Source organism: Eublepharis macularius, chromosome 13 (assembly GCF_028583425.1).
Source record: "Eublepharis macularius isolate TG4126 chromosome 13, MPM_Emac_v1.0, whole genome shotgun sequence".
In the NCBI taxonomy this organism is placed as follows: domain Eukaryota; kingdom Metazoa; phylum Chordata; class Lepidosauria; order Squamata; family Eublepharidae; genus Eublepharis; species Eublepharis macularius.
Window position 1 is genome coordinate 5,447,872 of NC_072802.1, and position 24,291 is coordinate 5,472,162.

Genomic DNA, 24,291 nt, shown 5'->3' on the forward strand with positions numbered 1-24,291 from the left:
AGGCGAGGCCCCGCCCCACCCCGCCCCTTCGAGATTGACAGGCCTCTGCCGGCAACCGGAGGCGGTCCTCCCCGCAGGCCGGCCAATGAGAGCGCGGCGGGAGGCGGGCGGCGAAGGTGACCCTCGGCGCGCGCCCTCTTCCGCTTCAGCTGCCGCCGCTCGCCCGCCCGCGCTGCCTCCAGGGATCCCGCCACGATGTCTCTCTCCAACAAGCTCACCCTCGACAAGGTGGACGTGAAGGGCAAGCGGGTGGTCATGAGGTGAGTGCGGGCCCGCCCCGCCCCGCCCCGCCCCGGAGCGCGGGAACCAGCCGTGCGCCGTTCACACGTTCCCGGCTTCCTGCGGGTCCCCTGCCCTCACACGGGGCGTAGCGAGGCAGACACGTGTTCAGAGGGAAGCGCGCCTTGGGAGGCTCGAGAACCGGGCCCGCTCGTTGCTGGGCGCCGGGCTCCGTCGCTTCTGAACGGGCGGAAGGCCTCGGAAGTTGGTCCGGGTAGAGCGAGCGGGCCGGGCGCTGCGGGGAGGCCTGCAGATGGCGGGAGTTTAGCACGTCTGATGAGAATAGCGCTCACGCCCGCCTTCCTGGCCTGATGTGACTGAGGACGGCTTCACTTTAGGGCCGCAGTAAGGAGGTCTTCCGGCCCTCTGGTGGTGCTTGGCCAGTCGCGGAGGAACAGCGCTGTGGGGTGTCTGCGGCGCTTCTCCTTTAGGCTGGGATAACAGGAACCCGAACCTGAAGGCAGGGCAAACATGCCAGTTCCTTAGTTAATTATAAACCGCGGACATGATCCAGACTCCAAATCCATGGCCTGTGATGCGGCAGCAGCGGTGGGGGGGGGCGGTCCTGCCAGTGCTCGGCCCCCCCACCTCAAAACCAGAGTGGCTGATACAGGCAGGAATGGCTTCGGGGAGGTGTTCCGTGTGTTGCCACACGCCCTTATTCGGGGGCCTGCTGGCTCGTGTTGCGGATTTAACCCCGCAATAAGTAGTAGGGGCCGGGAGCCGCCTCAGCTCTGGTTCTGGCGCAAGAGAGGAAGGGCCTACCAGGATCAGTTCAGCTCCAGATGAGGCCTTAAATTTTCCCTTCTCATAGCCCCTGGGATGTCTTCATTGCATGGAGAGTCAGGGTGGTGTGATGTTTAAAACGGAGGTCCCAGACGCGGTGCCCACCAAGTGTTTTCAGAAAGGGGGGGGTCCACTTCGGACTGGCTATTGGAGATTTAATTGGCTGTGCAGAGTAAAATAAAGTTACTTCAGCAGTAGCTGCTACCACAGTATTAATTTTATTCTGTCCTTCTTCTTCCCCAGTGTATTTTTAAAAATCCCCCCTCTTTTCCTCTGCACCCGGACTTCCTCTAGGTGTGTGGTTGGCCTCCCATGGCAGCCATTTTGTGGTTGACGCCACATCCTGTGGCAGCCATTTTGTGATGGTGCCCACCACCCAGTGTCAGAATTCCAAAGTTCCCACAAGCTCAAAAATGTTGGTGACTCATGACTTGAAGTATCAGACTAGCCTCTGGGAAGTGGTGGAAAGTACCATCAAGTCATAGCTGACTTGTGGCAACCCCTATTGGGGTCTTCAAGACAAGAAACTAACAGCGGTGGTTTGCCATTGGCTGCCTCTGCGACTCTGGTTGTCTTTGGAGATCTCCCATCCAATTACTAACCAAGGCCAACCTTGCTTAGCTTCCAACATGACTGAGTTTACATGGGCTATCCTTTAGGAGACCCAGGTTCAAATCTCTGTACTACCATGAGCCAGTCTCTGTCTCAGCTTTGCCTACCTCACAGGGTTGCTGTGAAGATAAAACAGAGGAGGGGAGAAGTATGTTGTAAGATGCTTTGTGTCCCCACTGGGAGAAAGCAAAATGTAAATAATATGTATACTGTAATATAATTGAAATTTGAGGTTGGCAAGTGTCTTTTAAACTACATTTTAATTAACCCAGAGTTCCCTGTGACAATTGTTTTAACTCATTTAATGAGATACGTTTTTTTTTTCTCACGCTACTGTGAATAAAAAGGACTTGCCTTTTTACCAGTATTTGATTGACAGGAAAGGGTGTCAGTGTAGACCTTCTCTAGCCCTGGTAGAGATGTTGGGTTAAGTTGCTGCCAGAGTCTAAAATACATGCACAAGAGGGAGTAGAAAGAGAGGCTTGTTACCATAAATTAAAAAGTATTGTAGTGGTGCTTAATCAACTTCAGAAGTTAGAAGGACTGACTGACCAATCTAATTGCATACTTTCATTTCTAGGCTTGAGAAAACTATTAAACCTAGTAAAATTGTGATTTAACTCTAGTGATATATAAAATGCCATATAGTGTATGGATGAAGTTTTGGTTCTTTATGTATATAAACATTGCTTTAGACTTTTTTGTGAATACAAAAGATTTTCTCAGGGTCACTGAACATTAACAAGTATGTTTTATTACTAAAATATCTCCTTGTGCATGAAAACAGTTCACCTGACTTTATTTTTTTACAATGAAATTTCTGTCTTGTTAGCTATAAATCCCTCTCCATTTCTTTGTCATGTTGCAAAAGCTTCCTACCACCATAAAAACACTTTTCTTTTTTACTTCAAAAGCATTGATTTTTGTTATTCATTTCCATCTCAGTTGATCTCTCCTGATCTTACATAGAGCGGAACACTTGTATGTTGAATGCCCTGCTTAAAGCCAATATGACTGTACACACTTAACATCATTTGACTTGAAGCTTTGCAGGCCTCATTGTAGAACACTGTAGCATTCCTAACTGCTGGCAACTTCATGGGCATTCCTATTTTTATTTTTCAACTCATATCCTGCTTTTATTGCTTAGGTAGCTTCACAGCTGTTAATGAAACCCTAGGCTTCATAATCTCTTTGTCTGAACTCCTTCATTGTTACGGTGCCAGATTTTTAAAGCGAAAATTACCATCTGGTTTATAATTTCTGCTAAATACAAAAGTAATAACTGCCCTAAACAAAATAAGGCCCTACGTGAATAAACCTTGCATTATAATTATATGCTCACAGCAGAGAGAGAATGACTGATTTCTTTCCATTCCAACTGCAAAAATTTTGCATGTGGTTTCTGAATTTCTGTTTCTGTAATTAAAATTGCTTAAACTTAACTTGTCTCTCTAAGTTTTGCAGTTTGACTAAGGGAGCTCTGACTCTCGAAAGCTCATACCCTGGAAATCTAGTTGGTCTTTAAGGTCTACTGGACTCAAATCTTTGTCTCCATTCCGCCATTGTGCATTTTCCTGTGCTACACATTACAAGACCCCATCTCCTTCAGTTACACCCACAAGGCATGGCTTGCAAGAGTAGCTTCTGGAACTCCTCTCCCATGAATCTGGCATGCTGTAGTATGTTAATAGACTGCTGAGTAATTTCCTTCCATAACCATACAAGATGAGAGTCTGGGAAAGCTCCCATTGCTGTTATATGGAATATATTCTTCACAGGGTACTGCTAGAGACCGGCAAATTCTACTTTGCAAATAGTTGATACAGTAAAACCCAAAAGTTGTGTGTCTGTTAAGGGCTTGCTCAGAAGTGCTTATTGATGGGGGGGGGGCCCTCTAGCAAAAGGCAGGCCCATGGCTAGGTCAACATGGTTATGTTTAACAAGTTGATCATAAGCTTCCAGGACAGGGAAATTTAAGATTTTTTTAAAAAATGTATAAAATATATTTGGTTTGTTAAAATGCAATATATGGGAAAGCAGAGAGCAAAAATTAAATCATTAATCTCCACAACATCCCAGTTGGGTAGCTTGGGCAAAGAGCTAACCCTGAATATTGTGTGCGTAAGTTCAGTGCATGCTTGCACCTCCTTCAATTGGGTGGTGGAGAGAGAGAGTATCTTAAGCAACTTGTAGGGGGGTGGGGAGGCAAAGCTTTAAAATAGTGGTATCCAAAACACAACTGTATTTTATTAATTTGCAGTTACCTTGATTGTAAAAGTTGAGTCTTTTCACTCAGATTATCCTGTTCTTCATTTGGGAAGACGTTTTGAAACAGTTTGCGCTCGGTATTTGCCTTTCTGTCTGAACTGGGCACATGCTTTCTTGTCCTTAGTCTTGTCTTGGTCCCTTTTCCTTCTAGGGTTTCCCCCCTCAGTAGGGTTCTGGCAGCCTACAGCATGAAATCTTCCTTAGTCTTGCTCATGAACCTTTCCTCCAAGTAGGTTCTGAAAGTGATAATTGGATGATCTTTACCAATGGGTACAACTATTGGATCCAGTGTAATTGGGTTTCATTGGTCCCTAACTGGAGGGATGGAGCCTTGCTGGGCAGGCCTTCCTGCAGCAGAAGAAGCCTTCTGAGGGCTGTACCACCCCAGCAGTGGATGACGGTGGCGTGATAATCATGCAACACACAACATTTTCTTCTTGGCTCCCCCTCTCATACCCATAAAAGTGAAGAAACTGAAAATCTTACTACAAGTTTTTAATAGTAGTTCCCAACAGAGTGGGCAGAAAAGGGGTATTTTTTTAGTTGCTTGTGTACTAAAATAATTTTTTTTTTGGTAGGGTTGATTTCAATGTCCCAATGAAGAACAACCAAATAACCAACAACCAAAGGTAAGAACTGTTGTTAAACTCTGAGCTGGAGTTCAGATTATCGCATTTTCACCAGTGGGTTTAAATTTAGTAGAAGAAAATTTTGGTTTTGTAAAGTATTTGAACTGACTCTTAAATCTCCAGCAAAAATCTGAAATACTATGGCTAGATTATGCTTTCGAGGTGTCATGTCAAATTGATTTAAAGCTTACTTCCAGTCAGGGTTGCTATAACACCGCTTTCTATGTCTTCTTGCCATGTTTCCTGCTAATGATAGTTTAGCTGTAACTGTGATAGCCATCCTACTACTGCAGAGTGACTTTCGTAGCATAACCGTATTTTAGAGAAAGTTAAGTGAACTGTCTGCCTAGTAGATTTTTATCTCACTCCTCCTGCCTTTGACCAGTTTGGTGTAGTGGTTAAGAGTGGCAGGACTCTAATCTGGAGGGCTGGGTTTGATTCCCCACTCCTCCACTTGAAGCCAGCTGGGTGACCTTGGGCTAGTCACAGTTCTCTGGAGCTCTCTCAGCCCTACTCACCTCGCAGGGTGATTATTGTTGTGGGGATAATAATGGCATGCTTTGTGAACCGCTCTGAGTAGGCATTAAGTTGTCCTGAAGGGCGGTATATAAATCGAACATTATTATTATATTATTATTAAAGTGAGAATGAAGATGTTATGATTGGGATTCATAATCTCTTAATTTAATAACTAACTTTGTAGTCAGTGTGGGCATAACATTCGGAGTCCTTGCTTCGGATGCCCTTGCTATCTGAGACTAGACAGCTGGCAACCTGAGAGAGGGTCTTCTCAGTCATGGCACTGAAACTTTGGGATTCCTCCCCAGGGGGATTTGCGTGTCTCCCTCTCTTATTCTCTTCAGCCAACAGGTGACGTTTTTTTGTTTTGTTGGCATACCCCCAGTAAAATCTTACTGGCCCACCTCCTCCCTGGGTGTATGTGTGCGTGTTGATTGTCTATATGTCTGTTTTTATTCTACTTATAAATACAGTTTAAATATTATAAATATTTTAATGTTAGCTGGAACTGATGTGAGAACTTGCTGTACATGGCCGTAACTCCCTCCACCCCAGGTTTCCAGCATGTGCCTTTGCTTATGTTGCAGAATCAAGGCAGCTATTCCAACCATCAAGCACTGTTTGGACCATGGAGCCAAGTCTGTGGTACTAATGAGTCACCTTGGGCGACCTGATGGAGTTCCTATGCCTGACAAGTTCTCTCTGGAGCCAGTGGTAGCAGAACTCAAAACATTACTAGGCAGGTATGGCATTGCGGTTGTTGGTGTTGGGCAATGTTTACTGCAAATTAGTGTGCGCTGACGTGCCCTTAACATTGACATATGGAAGCTTTAGAACTTGGATTGAAGGTTTTGAATCCAGCAGCACCCTAGAGAGTCTCAAGATTTTTCAGGCTACCAAGAGTCAAAGCTCACTTCTTCAGATACAGGAAGGGGGCTCTGATTCTCAAAAGCTTATACTCTGGAATTCTTGTTGGTCTCTAAGGTGCTGCTGGACTAAAATCCTGCTGTCCTACTGCAGACCAACACAGCTACCTACCTGAAAATATCTTGGATTGTGTCTCCAGGGACATCTTGTTTCTAAAAGACTGCGTAGGTCCAGAGGTGGAAAAGGCTTGTGCTAATCCTCCAGCTGGTTCAGTTATTCTCCTGGAGAACCTCAGGTTTCATGTAGAAGAGGAAGGAAAAGGGAAGGATGCTTCAGGGAATAAGGTGAGGTATTTTTTGCCTTGTGTTACATTTTCTTTGTTGCATTTCTGCAAAGTATGCTTGTATAGCAAGAAGCAAGTTACCAATGGTTCATAGTTTCTAATACTACTAGAAATCTATATTTATTAGAGTGGTTTTGTAAAGGATGTTAAGAACAGCCCATGTTGTCAAATGTAGCACAGTACTAAATCACTCTTGCAGATAGTCACTGTCTCAGGACAAGCAACCACAGCTATTGGGTGAACTGCCATGTGACCTATATAAGGTAGAGTGATAACATTAACTCTTTGGAGCTGAATGTGCTTCAGTTCAGCTGAGAGGAAGAAATAAATGAATGCAGTAATTGCTTATTTGCTTGAAGTAGAAAATCAATTTTACTTCCCAGTTTCGGGGAAAGCAGTGTTTTTCTAGTTCCACCATTCTTCTATCAGCTGCTGCGCTTTACACACCCTCCTTTCAGAGCCTGTGGACACCTTTGGTATTCTGACACAGGGTGATGGGTGCAACCACAAAATGGCTGCCATAAAAGGCACATGCCACACATAGGAAGCCCAAGTGCAGGGTAGAAAGGGGATAATTTAAAAGATACACCCGAAGAAAGGCGTGAAAGAGAATAAAACCAACACAGTCGTGGTAATTGCTGCCAAAACACTATTCTAATCCGTGCAGCTGATTGGATCTCCAATGGCTGTTTGAACCCCTGCCTTAAAATTAATGGCAAGTCATTGCAACACTTGCAGCGGTGTTGCTTGGGAGCTTTATGTGCCGATATTTTGCATGAATTTAACACAATCTAGATATTGCAGGTAAACTCGGGTCAAGGTACACCATGGTGTGTCCTCTCACAGAAGGGAGTTTGGAGCAGTGCAGAGAAGGGGGGAAGAATGAGGTTTCTCAGTGGAAATTCACTGCTGTCTACAACATTCCAGTAGAAAACTTACTTGGGGAGAGAAGTTTTTTCCTTTGGGACGTTTGTTATGATTGGCTTAATGTAGTGTATGCTGGTGGGATGTTCACATTCTGCACTGATTTCTAAAACTTTATACACACAAGTCATTTGCACTTGAGGCAATCATATGGTGTCCATACCATCTTTTACCTCTGACATTTCCTTGAAGGTCAGCAACAGCACTTGGCCCCTGCTGGTTTCTTTTCTTAGCATCTGTGACCCCATTAAGCCTGAGACTTTGGCTCCCTTAAATACAGCCACAGTGAAACGTTGATATACAGTATGATGCCCTTTCACAGGCTGACACAGAACACCACACAGTGCTATAAAAATACAGCAAACCATGTAAATGAACTTCTGAAGGAGGAGTGTTTGAATTCACAAGTTCCAGTGTTAACCTTTTGCCATAATGCATTACTAATTATCCCAGTTGAAAAGAAGCCAGCATATGTGTGTAACTCATATTTGTCTATTTAATGTTCGCTTACCTTTTTTCCTGCCTGTTGGTTGGGGCGCGCACTTTTGCAATTCTGGAACTGCCTTTGGGAGGGGAGGAAGAATTATTGTTCATAGCATAATACATAGGAAGTTGAAAACTGGCAATTAAGGATGCAACTCATATAGCTTGAGTAGAGAGGCCCAGGAAAAATGGAGGGATGTTCTCCTAAGTTTTTTCAGCATATATGCTTATATATGTTCCAGTTACATTAGACATTTATGAAAAGAAACTGTCAGAAACATTCTCTTGGCAGAGCTCTCCCCTTATTGCAAGTCCCTATTCTTGGTCTTCACCTCCTGTAGCCCCAAATTTTAAGAGTTAAGTAATGTTGGAGATTGGTATAACAGGGGGAGCACAAGACAGAATTCTGCCAAAGTCTCTGTAGGAGGGCATTTGGGGAGGGGGTGCATTCAGATGTGCCAAACAACCCATTGCCAGAGTCTAGACCTAGTATGTGCGACTGGTCCAAGATTACCCAACAAGCTTCTGTGGCACAGTAGGGGTTTGAAATTGGATCTCTCAGATCTTAGTCCAACATTAACTAGTATACTACATTGGCTCTACCTACCGTAGAAAACAGAGTTACTGCTGCTTTACAAAGTGGACAGATCATTGAATGACTTCACTGAACATTTGTATAGAGATGTAAAATGTTCCCTACGCTGTACAAACATAAGGCATGCCTTCCACAGTAATCCCTGTAGAAGTTAAGGCTGAGACTATTTAGACAGTATTACAGCCTAAAAACCAGCTGCTTTTTCCTCACTTTCCTGCACATCAGATTCAGTTTCCGTTCCTTGATACTGTTGTTCAGATCAAGTAGAACACGAGTTGGAAGGTTTGAGTAGAGGCTTTCTTATTCCTGGGGTATCAAGTGGAGTGTTTTGGTGGGTAGAAATGTTTCTTATTCTGAACAGTTTAGTTTACACACAAGCTGATTTCGTGACTTTAATGCCTCTTGATATAATGAAGTGGCTGTGACCAACTTGTTATCTTATTTCTTCCTTGCTGTCCAGATCAAGGCTGATCCTGCAAAAGTGGATACTTTCAGGGCCTCGCTTTCAAAACTAGGAGATGTTTATGTCAATGATGCTTTTGGAACTGCACACAGAGCTCACAGGTGTGTAGCAGCTATCCTTACGTTGTCATGGCAAGACTTCTTTGTGCCTATGAGTAATCTTGATATATACAACAAGACAACCTTTGTGCCTTATGCCAGGAGAGTGTCCTCCAAAGGGAAATGGGAGATCACTGCCCTGGGAAATGCAAAAAGACCTGCGTCAGAATTTGTAATAAGTTACTGTGATTGTCTTCTTGGAGCACTTCTGAGCCTTAGAAAGGGAATCCTGGTGGTCAGTCACAATCCATGTCATCTTGAGTAGCAAGTAATGGGAAAGACTTTTCTATGCCTGAGACCTGAGGGAGCCTTTGTCTGTAAGAACACATAGTAAGAAGAAAGATGAGCTAATGCTCTGACTCAGAACACAACCACTCCATCTTTCAGCGTATGCATACACCTTCCCAAAGAATTAAATCTTCAAGCTAAGATGCTTGCTAATATTCTAGCCTTGTCTGTTTCGTAGGAAATAAAAGTACTCATATCTTTCATGTTTTAAATCATCTTTCATGTTGTGGGGATGCCTTTGAATTGATACGCCACAAAAACAATATCTTAATGAAGGAAAGCTCTCTGGAAACAAGTGCTGATTATGCCGTTGTGAGCTTCAAAGGGTTTGTGGCAATTGATGCCTGGTAGATTCAAATGAGCAGCCATGGGGATTTACAATCATTGTTGTCGTTGCTAATTTTTTTCTTCCTTCAATGCAACAGTTCCATGGTAGGTGTCAATCTACCTCAGAAAGCTGCCGGTTTTCTGATGAAGAAAGAGCTGGATTACTTTGCTAAAGCTCTTGAGAGTCCAGAACGCCCCTTTTTGGCAATCCTTGGAGGGTAGGAATCTTGTTGTTTTCTCTTTCGCTGCATCTTTTCTCAAATTATTTGAACTGTTTACTTGTTTAAATAACTAATTAGCCTGTGGTAGGAATTGTTGAGCTTCCTCTCTCTGTGCACAAATACTCCTTTCTAAATCTCCATTTTATTTTTTTAAAGCTCTCCCAAGCTTTGTTAATGCGTACAGGCCAGATCTATCTGAATAGTCATTTTCAACAGAGTACAAATATAATCTCTCCTCAGCAGTTGTCTGTAAACTAACACTGTCTGCTGTTATGCACCTTACCTAATGTGGCTGGATACACGTCAACTCCTGCAGCTTTCCTGGGAGATAGTTTTTTCCAAAGAGCAGATGCAGCCTTGTCCGGTACTAATCTGTTGGAGGAAGGGCCTGCTTTTATAAGTATTAAGCAGAATTGCTTTCTAGGCACATTGCACAGCTACTGGTATTGCTGCACAGCCTAATGCGTTAAATGGTTGTGGCCTGGAAAAGTATGTGACTAGTTCCATGCATCCAGAAAGGCTTTTATTGCAGAAGTATAAACTTGTCATTGCTCCCTCCTGTTTTAAAGCCGTGTCTTTTCTGTTTGCTGCAGTTCCATTGTTGGGATCTTTACTGGCTTGGTTATGCTGTTAGTACTGGAGCTTTAATCCAGTATTGATCAGACTTGTGGCTGTTCTGCCACAAATTATGAAAACATGCATAGTACAGTGGCTGCAAGTAACATAGTGTGGGCAGGAAACTTCCCAGTTCAAATATCTTCTCAGTCAGTGAGCATACTAGGTGACTTTAGGCAAGCTTTAAGTTTAGTAACCATCTGTAATATTGAGATAATGGCTCTATGTAGAGGAAAGAACTATGTTCCTACAAACAACTTGCTGGATCCATCTGGATTCCCCTCTCCAAACAATAGCAGTGCTTTCCCCGCAGCATTCTATTAAAACAGAATGTTAGAAAGCTCTGCTTACATTGTTGAAAAGACTATGCTAGAATCAGCCCAGCGATCTGTGACAGTTCTGGTCACCAGAATATCCCAGTCCTCATGCAGTGTTCCCTGCTTTCAAGCATTGTTGCACAATAGAATTTTTTAATCTTGTTGAGCATCGCTTCTTGTATTTAGCCATTGACACAGGTAGAGTGGCCCTCCATATGGTTTCAGTCAAATTACTGAGAAGCATATAGCCGAATTTCTTTGATGGCAGATGCTTTTTATCAAAGCCTGGTGTTAAGTAAGATGCCTCTCTACAAGGAAATTATGTAGTCATGTATGGTGGGAACGAGTGGCCTTGGGTCTTTGTAAAGTAATTTTCTCTTTTTGAGTTACTGCTTCACTGCTGCTGTCAGAGGAAAGTTAGGTTTTTTTCCCCAGTGGCACTGCTGTAGATTATTCCTGTGCATTACGCTTTTTTTTGCCTTGCATGAAATAGAGTATTCTTAGAAATTTCAGGCCTCCCTGCTTGTTCTACAGAAGCAGGCCTTCTGAGCTTCTGCCTTCAAGGAAAACAGAGGGGAGAAATGGCCCAAAAATGTTCCCTGTTGTGACTCATGACGTGTCTTCCCTGTATGTAAAGACTAACATTTTGTAATTAAGAAAAAAAGCAAAGGAACTAAAGTACTGATAGCAAGGCCAGCTTGCCTATGAAAACATTTTTTTTTTTTTTAGAAATTATCTATGAGCATGTATTTGTAGCCTGCTGCTTCCTGGCAAACAGGATCCCATGCTAATGACAATCTTAGCACCAATTTACACAAGCCATTAATCTCTCTGGCTTGTGGTGAACAGAGTGAATTAATTGTTTGCATGAACTGAAGTTGTTCATTTGGCCGACCCGCTGTTTGTATTAGGGGGCAACTTTGCAACCAATGTGAGCGTTGAAATACTGGAACAGCTTGTCTGTTTCGGACTTCTGGGCATTAGGGGGCAGCATGAGACACTGAATGCATTTGGAGCCTGGAATCGGTCTGAGTGTTCTGCCTGCCTGCTTCCTTTTTTGAGATAGTAAATCACTTCATACCAATAAAAAAAAAAAGGTTGGAGTCATATTAATGTTGGACAAGTTAAATGGATAGGATGTCGGCTTCTGGTTTTAGTTCACAGCGCGCTGTAATTGTAGTTGCTGCACAGGTAATGCTTTAGTGCTCCTTACATCACTAATAGTACAGTCCTATGCAGAGTTACTCCAGTCTAAGCCCATTGAAGTAAGTGAACTTAGACTGGAGTAACTCTGCATAGGATTTCATTGTAAAAAAAATTTCCGTTAGGGCTCTATAGCTGCCATTTCAAGTATTTGGTTCTCCTTGCCATTCTAAAGCATCCTAAAGCAAAACTTACCCATATATGAAATCACAAGTATTTGATTCATTGCAAAACCTAGAAGTTTATCACGAAAGCAAAAGGGGAAATGGCCATAACAATTATACATCAAGCACCAAATGAAGTAAAATTTAATATATAAATGCCTACATGTGCCTCAAAGCAAAAGAGAATCTAGTTTTTTGACAAGGGAGAGAAGATCATTTTATTAGACAACTCTACAATTCTGTCTCACATTCTGCTTTTAGTAAAGATTGGTACATTATCAAGATGTGTCTTCATAGTATGTGCTCTCCCTTTATAAGCCTGTAGAAATTATAAGGGGAAATACCATTCTACTTGGCAGGCCTGCATTTTATCTTACAACCATCTTTAGTTCTCTGTCTGTTTAAACAGTGATATGGTTATCTCTTGCTTTTCCATCCCCCCATCAGAGCTAAAGTTCAGGATAAGATTCAGCTGATCAATAACATGCTGGATCAGGTAAACGAGATGATTATTGGAGGCGGAATGGCTTTCACCTTCCTCAAAGTGCTCAACAACATGGAGGTAGGCAGCCTGCAATGTCCACTCTTTGGGTAAAGGTTAGATGGACACAAAAGATTTCCTTTATACACTGTCTGTCCTCTTAATGTTGATACATTTCAGTGTGGGCTATAAGTATATATGGATTCTAATAAAGCAAGTTTCCTACCTGAAAAGGTTGGGATGCAAGTTTAGGAATCATTGAAATTGTGGCATGTTCATGACTAATGAAATCTTTTTGTGTTTGAAGTAATCTGTAATTCCCTACTGTTTGGCTCTGACCAGACTGTTTTGAAATCAAGCTGACAGTAGATTTCTGTAGTCTTACACTTGTCATCTGCTCACAAGAAATCACCATTCATTTAAAAGGGAAGGGAATATATCTAATACATGTCTTTCTCTTGAAGCTTTGGCTTACTTAGTAATCTGAATAAGGAAATATCCAGTAGCTGCAATAATGTATTCTCTTTTGCTTTCAGATTGGCAATTCTCTGTTTGACGAAGAAGGGTCAAAAATAGTCAAGGACTTGATGTCCAAAGCAGAGAAAAATAAAGTGCGAATCACTTTGCCTGTGGATTTCGTCACTGCAGATAAATTTGATGAGAATGCCAGTACTGGAGAAGCCACAGTGTCCTCTGGGATTCCTGCTGGATGGATGGTATTACAGAGGGGGAAGCACCGTCTGGAAGGGAAGCTTCATGGGGCTTTCCTCTCTCAGTGTCTAAGTGAAATGGCTACACGGCATATTTCCCCCTTTTCTGTTGTTAGGGCTTGGATTGTGGTCCTGAGAGCATCAAGAAGTTTGTTGAAGCTGTGGGCAGAGCCAAGCAGATTGTGTGGAATGGTCCTGTTGGTGTGTTTGAGTGGGACAAGTTTGCCAAAGGAACCAAAGCCTTGATGGATAAGGTTGTTGAAGTTACAGGAAAAGGCTGTATCACCATCATTGGTAAGAACTGATGTGCTGCTTTCTGTCCCTTTGAGTTGAATAGCTTATTGGTCAGCTGAAAAAATCTTGGCTTTTTCAGATTTCAGATGCAAGTTCTTTCCTTTTGATAATAAGCTAGGGTTTTCTCCTCATCTGTTCCACAGAGCAATGTAGGGTCTTTAATGAATTTTTTGTTAATTATGTAACTACAAGTCTCCCAACAATATCTAACTGGTTTTGCTGAACAGGTGGGGGAGACACTGCTACCTGCTGTGCCAAATGGAACACTGAAGATAAAGTCAGTCATGTGAGCACTGGAGGTGGTGCCAGTCTGGAACTTCTAGAAGGTAACTTGTTTTCCTTGAGAGGTCCTGATCTGCATGTTTTTTTTTTCATAACCCACAGGTAGTTCATATTTAGAGCAGTCCTGGCACAAGTGCCTTGGGGCTGGAAACAGACAAGAATCGGTGCCTTCACATGGTGACTGTATCATTGAGTGTGCAGTGCTGTAATATTTGAAGTTTCCTCTGGCAGTCACTCTATTTTGTGTTTGTAAAGACTTGTATTTTAAGCAATTAGGATTTATAAATGGCTTTTCATGGGCTGTATTGTACTGGGAATGTCTTTTAGTTTTCTTGGGTAACTAGTTATTTCCCCACCTGTAAATCTTGCCATCCTATAACCTATTCTCTGAAAAAGAGGTTAAACTGAACTAGCCACAGCTCTTTCCAGGAGCTGTGAGCTAGACAGGGCCCTTTGTCTCCGTTGCCTAGGAAATAATGGTCAAAGGAAAGAATGAAAACTCCTAAAAGGAGGTTTGTGGTGTGTTCTGCATCCCAAAATGTAAACTATCCTCTCTTTCAGCTTGAGGAACTTTTCCCACTGTGCCTTTAGCAATTAGATTAAGCAAGTTTATTCAAGTCTAGCTTGTTTTGATTGTCCCCTGTTGCTGTTTGGTTAAGCTCTTTGCCTACTGAAGTTTGGTGACTTGAATTATCTCGGGTGGGGGAGTGGGTTACAAATTGAGCAGTTGTGATAAATTTGTAAACACAGTAATGCTAGCAGCTACAGTTTGAGATATTGCAAGATATGTTGAGATAAATGATAAAATAACTTGTGTGTGTTTTTAAACTGCCTACAGGTAAAGTTCTTCCTGGAGTAGCTGCTCTGAGCAATGTGTAACAGCTAGAACCTGCGATGGATAAGAACCTCCTCCCTAGTATGTTCCTGCACATCCAGTCCTTAAAGCAGTCGCTGCAGTGCTTCTGTCTCTGTGCACACGGCACATCCCAGATGTAAATTGGAAGTCAATGGAATGATGGAGATGGCTCCATTTGCAGTTTACATAATGTTGATTTGCCCACTGTTACCCCACTTGGAGCAACTGTAGTGCATTAAATAGTTCTTGTGAGTTAGTGTGTATATATATATATATATATTGCCTTTTAAGAAAGGTTATATGGTAGTTTCTGAAAACAAATTCCTCCGCTCATCTTCAACCCAGTGTTCATGGCTACTGCTGTTTCTCACATTGACACAGTCCAAATGCAAGAGGTGAAATTAGAAGTTCCAGATGTTTACTACAATATTGGCTTCTAAATAAATGTCTAAAATAAGAGGGGTTGGAGGTGTGCTTGATTCTATCTTTTATATTGTGTGCATTAATTCCAGATAGGTATGCCATGTTAATCTGCTGCAGCAAAAATAAGGAATCTAGTTTCATCAGTGATGACGTTTATTTATTCAGCTTATTTATAGCCTGCCTTTTTCACTGAGATTCAAGACAGATTATAGAGTACTGAAAGAGAAAAAAAATGTAATCATAGGACTAAGAATACAAACTTCACTGTCCGTCTTCTGTGCAGCCGCACATGGGACTGCGCCTGCGCAGGCCTGCCGACCGGATTTTTCTTTCTAGCAAACGTCCACTAGGGGGCGCACGTCCTTCCCAATGCGCATGCGCGGCCGTTTCCCGCCCGAGCGACATTGGGCGACGTCGCCCCCTTTCCCCTCAGTTTCTTCTTTGCCGCCGACCGGTAAAGACCTAGCTGTCCGCTTTTCTGAGGAAACTTTTTCTGAGGAAACTTTTTGCTAGTGAAGATGTCTGAGAAGTCGCTGTTCAAGCGCTGCTCCAACTGCTCCACTAAGATGACCAGGACGGACGGTCACGCCGTTTGCCTCGAGTGTCTCGGCGAGGGACACATCGTCGGAAAGTGTGAGCACTGTCAACGGTTCACCCCTAAGGCCAGGGCTGAGAGGGCTAATAGGCTGAACACCCTGCTATGGAGACGGGCGATGCGGGTTTCGGGGGCTCCCGTTACCCCGGAGGGACCGCCACCGGCTGGTGGGACGGGTGACACCCCCCCTGAGAAGGGGTCCCAGAAGACCGCGTCCACTTCGCGTTCCCGCTCCCCGGATCGTCGCCAAGCCCGGCAGTTAACCCCGGATCCGAAGGGGACTGCGAGTTCCGCGTCGGGTCGCAAGCCCTTGGCACCAACGTCGGATCCGACTCGGAAACGTCACCGTTCCAGGTCCCCGTCGAGGTCGGAACCGACCTTCACACCGGCTCCGAAGGTGCCGAGAGCGTCATCGGAACCGAACATCCCGGCTGGGTCGGTTCCCAAACCATCGGATCCGCCATCGGCTCCGACTCCATCGGTTCCGAAGCTTGCTGAGTCGGCGCGCACCAGCCTCGCTCCAAAGACGGGCGCTCGGTCGGATCCGAAGACATCGGATCCGATTGGCAAGGACCGGAGCTCGGATCCGGCTTCGGCTGACAAGGGCGGTAAAAAGTCCAAGAAAAAGTCGAAGCACAGTCAATCGGCTTCGGTCCAAACGGATGAGGTCCTCTGGGAGAGGCCTTTGACTCCGTCGCCGCACCTGTCGCCTCCGCTGCACCACTCGTCTGATGATGATGGTGATCTGCCCGACGCGCCACCTCCGGCCCAGCAGTGGCATGCGGATGATTATGCGGACTGTGTGGACCGGCGTTACCACCTGCCACGGGCTGCATTTGACAGAGAGGGTTCCCTGTATGCCAGCTCTCCATCATTTGGCAGGGAGTATTGGGGTGACACTCGAAGTGAGTTCTCCCACTATGGTTCTCCCAGACACGGTTCACCTTACTAATCCTGCTGAACCCTACCAGGGCCCGAGTCCCAGTCCTCCATCTGACCCATCTCCAGATGACGTCATCATTGGGACCGGTCGTGTGTCACCATCTGAGGACTACCGGCTCTACTCTGAGCAGATGGTCAGGATGGCCCGTTCTCTTGACATCGAGATATCGGCCGTAGATCCTAAGCCAAAGGACAAAATTCTTCAATATGTCCAGTCCGGGAACCCTCCAACTATTGCCTTCCCATTCACTGAAGGCTTGGTGGAGATCATCCACGACATCTGTGAGAAGCCGGCCTCTGTGTACGCGACGTCCCGCAAGCTGGAGGCCCTGTACAAGACACGGGATGATGTTTGTGCATACCTCTTTGCACACCCGCCTCCTTCTTCCCTCATTACGGAAGAAATGCAGACCCGCCAACGCCAGGGGTCCTATGCGGTGCCCATTGACAAGGAGAGCAGGAAGTTGGATTCTTTGGGCAAGAAGCTATACTCTTCTGCTGCCCTCACGCTGAAAATCTCCAACTATTCAGCCATCATGGGGGCGTATCAGATATTCCTTTGGAACCGCATGGCGGCCTTCCTGGAGAAACTCCCAGCAGACCAGAGAGTGTTGGCGAAGGTGATCCTCGATGAGGCCCTGAGGCTTTCCCGGCAACAAATAAATGCGGGCCGTGACACAGTTGACACCTCTGCGAGGGCACTGGCTTCTTCCATCGTCCTGCGCCGACACTCGTGGCTCCGCACAACCGCGTTGCCAGTGGAGACACGCAATAAGGTGGAGAACCTGCCATTTGAGGGGCAATCCCTGTTTTCTACCAAAACGGATGACTACCTGTCGCAGAAGCGCAAGGATCGTATTACAGCCAGATCCTATGGTATTCTCCCGGCCAGACCACCCACCGAGAATCGTGGCCAGTATCGCCCTGCCCAGGGTTATCGTGGACGACAGCACCGGTACCAGCCGTATCCACGCTATGGTTCCTACCGGCCGTTCCAACCGCCAGGCTCTTACCAGCGCCGGAAGCCTACCTACCGCCCTCGTCGCGGCCCTCATGCCTCCGATACCAAAGAGTCAGCTACGCAACCAAAGCAGTTCTGACTAGAGCTCGAACAGTCTGTCGTGTTTGGAAACAGATTGGCTCAGTTTGCCTCTGCATGGGCGGAGATTACGTCCGATAGTTGGGTTCTTAAGATCGTTACAGTTGGATATAAAATTCAGTTTCATGTTTACCCAGTGTTGTCTCTTCCTGACCATTCAATACAATCCTCTTCTCATAACTTACAGGCTGAGGTTGTAGCACTGCTGGAGAAAGGGGCTGTGCGGGAGGTGCTCCCTCAGGACCCCCCCTTAGGTTTTTATTCCAGGATGTTCTTGGTAGACAAGAAAGATGGAGGGGTACGACCCATCTTGGACCTACGAGAACTGAATAAGTTCGTTCTCGTCAAGAGGTTCAGGATGCTTACCTTGAACACGGTCCTACAGTTAATGCCCGAGGGCATGTGGTTCGCTGTCCTGGACCTCAAGGATGCATATTTTCATATTGCCATCCATCCTGATCATTGGAAGTACCTTAGGTTTCTATGTAACAATAAGGCCTACCATTACCAAGTGCTTCCCTTTGGTCTCTCCACAGCCCCACGAGTTTTTTCTAAGTGTATGGCTGTGGTAGTGGCTTATTTGAGGGAACGGGGTTGTACCATCTATCCCTACCTTGACGATTGGCTTCTAGCAGCTCCCTCTGCTGATGCACTCATGGCCCAGATTAGTACAGTGATGCTCACCTGCTCCCGGTTAGGGCTTTTGGTCAATTTGCAAAAGTCTAACCTTACCCCATCCAGAAGAATACTGTTTATCGGTATGGAACTGGACGGTGGCGTAAACAGAGGTTTTCTCCCCAGGGAGCGTGCTTTAAAGATTGGCAGGATGGTGAACCTTTTTTCTAAGTGCAGGTTCCAATCCGTAACAGCAATCCAGAGGCTATTGGGCTACATGGCCTCTTCTACAGCTGTCACCCCTATGGCCCGGTTGCACATGCGACCTCTCCAGCTGTGGTTCCTGTCGGTTCATGATTTTGAGCACGATTCCCAGAATAAACGATATTCCATCCCCAGAGGGATTATCCGGGCCTTACGATGGTGGCTCGATGAGACTAACCTCCTTGGGGGTGTTGCGTTTGGGTCCATCCAAACCGAGATCACAATCTCCACTGATGCCTCCACGGTAGGATGGGGAGCCCAGTGTGGTGCCCTGAGGGCACATGGGGTTTGGTCAGAGCAGGAACGGGACGATCACATTAACCTGCTAGAATTGAGAGCGGTCCGTTATGCCCTTATCGCTTTCGCAGACACGCTGCAGCAGAAAGCAGTTCAGGTGCTCACGGACAATTGCACCACGATGTTCTACCTGAACAAGCAAGGGGGCACTACATCCAGGGCCCTCTGCGACGAGGCCGTTCGGATCTGGAACTGGGCCGTGGACAGAGGCATGTTCATTCAGGCGGTCCATATTCCTGGCACCACCAATGTCATCGCGGACACGCTGAGTCGGATGCGATTCGACAGCTACGAATGGACCGTAGCAGACAGATACCTGAACGCCATCTTTTTGGACTGGGGGTTCCCAGACGTAGACCTCTTTGCGGTGGAGGCCAACAAGAAGGCCCCACAATTCTGCTCCAGGGGAGGGCTAGGTCGCCGCTCCCTGGGGGACGCGTTCCAGATACGCTGGACAGGGCACCTGTTTTATGCCTTCCCTCCGTTCCCACTGCTGTCTCGGGTTGTCAGCAAAATCCAGAGGGATGGGCCGCACTTAATTCTAGTGGCCCCCTTCTGGCCCAGACAAGCATGGTTCCAACATGTCATGCAGCTTTCACAGGGGTCATATTATCGGTTCACTCTGAACCCGGACCTTCTGTCCGACAAGGGGGTTTGGTATCACGACCTACCCAAACTCAACCTCACTGCTTGGCACATTCGGGGACGGAGGGGATGTCTGACAGGGTAGCTGAAATTTTGCTGAATGCCCGTAGGGACACCACTCGCAGGTCGTACGCAGCTAAATGGAAGCGATTTGAGGCCTGGGCTGCGGCCAACGCAGTTAATGTTTGGGATTGCCAGTTGTCTTCTGTGTTTGAGTTCCTCCTGTCCCTAAAGGATGGGGGACTCTCTAATTCCTCTATTAAAGTTTATTTGGCTGCCATTTCAGCCTTTCACCCTAAAATAGATGGGAAGACGGTGTTCTCCCACAATTTGTCAAAGTCTTTTTTGAAAGGGTTGTACAATATGTTTCCACAGGTCAAGGAAATTGTTCCCCAGTGGTCACTTCAAGTAGTATTGGCGGGGCTTATGAAATCGCCTTTTGAACCACTGGCCACCTGTGATTTGAAATGGTTATTCTGTAAGGTGGCCTTTTTGATAGCCATTACGTCTGCCCGTAGGGTTAGCGAGCTGGCTGCACTGAGGTGGGACCCTCCCTTTTTGAAGGTCCATCAGAATAAGGTGGTGCTGAGACCTGACCTTCGTTTTAGACCCAAAGTGTCCACTCAGTTTCACACCTCACAGGACATTGTCCTGCCTATCTTTTTTCCTGACCCTTCTGATAACTCTGAGAGAGCCTTACATTCTTTGGATGTGAGAAGGGCTATCTTATTTTACCTCCAACGTACATCACAGTTTAGGAGTGCCACACAACTGTTTGTGTGCTATTATGGGCCCAGGAAGGGAAAGGCTGCTACAGCCCAGTCAATTTCCCGTTGGGTCACTCATGCTGTTAGAGCCTGCTACTCGCATGCTCAGTTACCTTGCCCCTTGGAACTAAAAGCTCATTCCACCAGAGCACAGGCTGCTTCGGCAGCCTTCCTTAGGGGCGTGCCCTTGCAAGACATCTGCAGGGCTGCAACGTGGTCGTCTTCTGACACGTTCGCTAAACATTACGCACTAGATGTGTGGGAAAGGAAAGAGGCTGCTGTTGGTAATGCAGTGCTTCAGTCTCTTTTTCGATGAGAACACATGCCCGCCTCCTGGGTAAGTGGCTTGTGAGTCTCCCATGTGGGGCTGCACAGAAGACGGACAGTGAAAACAGAGTTGCGCTTACCGTAACTGCTGTTCATTGACGTCTTCTGTGCAGACACACAACCCTCCCTCCTACCCCGCTGTGTTCTTCCAGATGATGTGAAGGCATTCGGCGGCAAAGGAGAAACTGAGGGGAAAGGGGGCGACGTCGCCCAATGTCGCTCGGGCGGGAAACGGCCGCGCATGCGCATTGGGAAGGACGTGCGCCCCCTAGTGGACGTTTGCTAGAAAGAAAAATCCGGTCGGCAGGCCTGCGCAGGCGCAGTCCCATGTGTGTCTGCACAGAAGACGTCAATGAACAGCAGTTACGGTAAGCGCAACTCTGTTTTTTACAGCAATAGGACTAGGAGTACAAAATTGAATATGCACAGATAACTGTCCAGCCTGGTATAGGGTGAGCTGTGCAGAGTGTAAGATTACAAAGGTTTAAGGCAATGACTGCCCACTTCTATATGAAGGTGCCCTTTGGACTATTCTGTCTCACTACAGTTCTAATTCCATTACAAGAATGTCCTCTTGAACATTTCTGATTTGCAGTGATAGTATTGTGGGAGCCTTCCAAACTCCTTAGGCAGGCTGTTTTACAAGGTGGGATCCACTGCAGAAAGCACACAAGTGGACAATTGTAGATCTTCCCAATTTGCAGGAAGGAACCTTCAAAAGGTTCAGACAACTGTAGTTGGCACAGCAAAGCATAGTAGGAGAGGCAATCACACGGCTATATGAGTACTAAGCCATGAAGGACTTTGTAGGTGATAAACAGTGCCTTGAATTGAACCTGGTTACAGTGGAGCAACTGCAGGATTTGTGTAACATACTATGTTCTGCCTGGCACCTGCTATTAATTGGGCTGCTGCATTCTACTAATTGAAGTTTCCGAGCTGACTTCAAGGGAAGACCCATGTAGAATGTGTTACAGTAGTCTAGTCTTGAGGTAACAGTGTCATGAATCCACATGGCCAGAGTCAAGGTAGGGGGCAACTGCTAGGCTAAGTGAAGCTGATAGAATGCTTTGGTTGCACCTGCATTGGCTTCTTCAGTAGTAAATGCTGTGTCCAGTATAACCTGGAGGCTCTTAACTGAATCAGGTGTCAGCTGGACCCCACTCAAAGCGGGAAGCATGGAGTCCTTCAAGAACTCATCTTTCCCAGTCAGCATTTCCTCTGTTTTACCAGGGTTCAGCTTCAATTTGTTAATCCTTGGGCATCTAACCACAGCAGTTAAGACACTGGTTCAACAGAATCACCAGATTATCTGAATAGAATCACCAGATTATCTGAACAGAGAGAGAGCTTGAGATCATCAGTTTATTGCAGACTGACTACTACAAAACCTCAAATGATTTATCTAAGGGCTTTACATAGAGATTGAATAGCATGGATCATAAGACTGAGCCTTGTGGAACCCTGCAAGGCAAGTTCCAGTCCTACACTGGCATAAAATCTTCGTAGTCTTTAAGATGCAATTAAAAATTAAGTTTAATATTACCCAGTAGTTATTTAACCCTGGCCATCAAAGAACATATCGCACAAAAGGGTTTTAACAGCATTTCTAGAAACTGCTCTGGCTCCAACGAGTCTTCAGGGAGATGATGCTGCAGCTATTGAAAAGGACTTAAATGTTTTGTGGTTTTGGTTGACTTTGAAGTGGGATCTAAGATGCAACGGTTGCTTTAAGAACGCTTTTGACATTTGTTGGGAATTGAAGTGATGCCTTCTATTCCTTGACATTTTCTTCTATGAATTTCACTGCTTTGGAGTGCTTAATGTTCAGATACAGCCCACTTTGTCTCTGCAAGGGAAACCAATAAATTGGTGGTCTGTATTGCAAAATGAACATGGGCTGCATTTGATCTGAATTTTAATTTTAAAGTTACACAGCAGGGAATAACTACTAGGAAAATGTCTTCCCATTATGAGAAATCTAATGACACTAGACAAAAAGTGGTTCTTTTGGAGAGGGGCAGAGTTTACTGTAAATAGATGGGCACTCAGCTTGGTGATGCAGTGGGTATGCCTTTTGGATTAAACAGCAAATATAGCTAAACTTCAGGGCAGCTAGTTGGCTAGAACAAGCACGCATCAATTAAATACAGGACAGAAGTTCACACCCACTGTTTACAGAATATGGATGTTGAGTATCAAAAAGATGAAAGTCAAAACTCGTTTCCTCATAGCTATTCATTATAGAAATTGGAACACTGTTAAAGCCCTCGTCATGTTAATCGGAGTAACTTTGGGAATCCATAGCATCTATACATGCTTTAAAGCTGCAATGCTCTCTCCTGTGAAGAGTTGAGGGTAGATGAAGCAGGCACTGAAATATTTTTGGCAGGACCCCCCCCCCCCAGCAGCATCGCTGTCCTGATAATGGTAGTATGTGTTGGTCAGGGGCTTAACTGAGGACTGTCTGCCCACCTACACTTCCTTGTCACAACCCCAAGTATGCCTGTAAAAGAAGCCAAAGCCATGTTTTTATCCTGGTGGGCCCGGGCTTGGCACTACTGCCTGCTAGCCACCCAGATGTCATTTGCTTGGGTGTTCCTAAAGTACTCTCTTCCCTGCCTCAGTAAAACCCACTTACAACTTTTTTGCTCTTAATACCAAGGATGAGAACAGAGGTTGAACAACAAGAAAAAGTTATGGGTCCAGTAGCACCTTAAAAACTTACTAGATTTCCAAGGTATCAGCCTTCCAAGAATCAAAGCCCCCTAAGTCAACACTTTGAATTGTTACTCTTAAGCCAGCAGTGGAATATCCTGGGACAGTAAAATGTTCTCCCACTGGGTTTTGAATGTTCTGATTTGTTTATATCAGATTTATGTCCATTCTTCTGTGAAGGGGCTGACCTATTTGTCCAATATAGAGCTGCTGACATTTGCTGGGATATAGAACATTGGAAGATGAGCAAATGAATGTGCCTGAGATGGCACAGCTTCGACTCGTGAAAGCCCCTCCCTTGGAAATCTCATGGTCTTTAAGGTGCTGGACCTGGATCTTGCTCTTCAACTGCAGAGCAACTTAGCTGCCCACCTGAAACTATCAAGGAAAAGGTTTATTTACAGCTGGGCGGAGCAAAGGGGCTGTTCAAAAGTCACTCAAGACCAGTGAAACAGGATGCGGGGGGGGGGGGTTAGTCAGGGGCCGCTGCGTCCCCCTTGGGGTCCTTCCCCCTTCAGCCCGCCTTTTCCAAGCCCTCCGCCTGCCGAAGAGCCGCCCAGTCCCGCTAATCTCTGCCTCGCTCGGCCACCGCACCCAACCTCCCCTGGAAGCGACTGGAGGCCGAGGGCGGCCGCCCCGGAGTCCGGCAGTGCTCAAAGGGCGCCCCCTCACCACAGACACCCCGGCGTCTGGCTTCGGCCCTACAAGGCAAGGCACAAAGGCGGGTTGGGCGGTACCGGAGAAGGAAACCGGGTCGGCTCTGCCCATCACGCTGAGGCGCAGCGCGCAGGGCTTGGGGCACGAAGACGGTGGTCAGCTTCGCGCCTTGGAAGGGGAGCTGCGCGCGCTCGGGGCCCGGCTCCTCCGGGCGGCCGCCTGCACGCGAATCCCGCCTGGTTTTCCGCCGCGGCCGGAGGAGGCCAAGAGCTGCGCGTGCGCCGAGGGCGAGCCGGGTTGGGACGAGCCCCGCCG

The 24,291-nt window shown here is 46.0% G+C and overlaps 1 protein-coding gene across 1 annotated transcript; it reads left to right on the forward strand.

Moving 5' to 3' along the window:
* The first annotated feature begins 127 nt into the window (after nucleotides 1–127).
* On the forward strand, nucleotides 128–15,086 carry PGK1 (phosphoglycerate kinase 1). Its single transcript, XM_054996624.1, has 11 exons — nucleotides 128–260; nucleotides 4,527–4,577; nucleotides 5,684–5,839; nucleotides 6,163–6,307; nucleotides 8,769–8,872; nucleotides 9,583–9,702; nucleotides 12,452–12,566; nucleotides 13,022–13,201; nucleotides 13,312–13,489; nucleotides 13,717–13,815; nucleotides 14,610–15,086. The coding sequence occupies exons 1-11, from the start codon at nucleotides 196–198 to the stop codon at nucleotides 14,648–14,650; spliced, it is 1,254 nt and encodes a 417-aa protein (XP_054852599.1). The 5' UTR covers nucleotides 128–195; the 3' UTR covers nucleotides 14,651–15,086.
* The last annotated feature ends 9,205 nt before the right edge of the window (nucleotides 15,087–24,291 follow it).

Bases quoted from the DNA above. Each gene is read 5' to 3' on its own strand.
- PGK1 (XM_054996624.1), top strand. From the start codon at position 196: ATGTCTCTCTCCAACAAGCTCACCCTCGACAAGGTGGACGTGAAGGGC. The intron at 4,578-5,683 runs GTAAGAACTGTT...CTTATGTTGCAG, and splicing joins CAAATAACCAACAACCAAAG to AATCAAGGCAGCTATTCCAA. The intron at 13,202-13,311 runs GTATTACAGAGG...TTCTGTTGTTAG, and splicing joins GGATTCCTGCTGGATGGATG to GGCTTGGATTGTGGTCCTGA.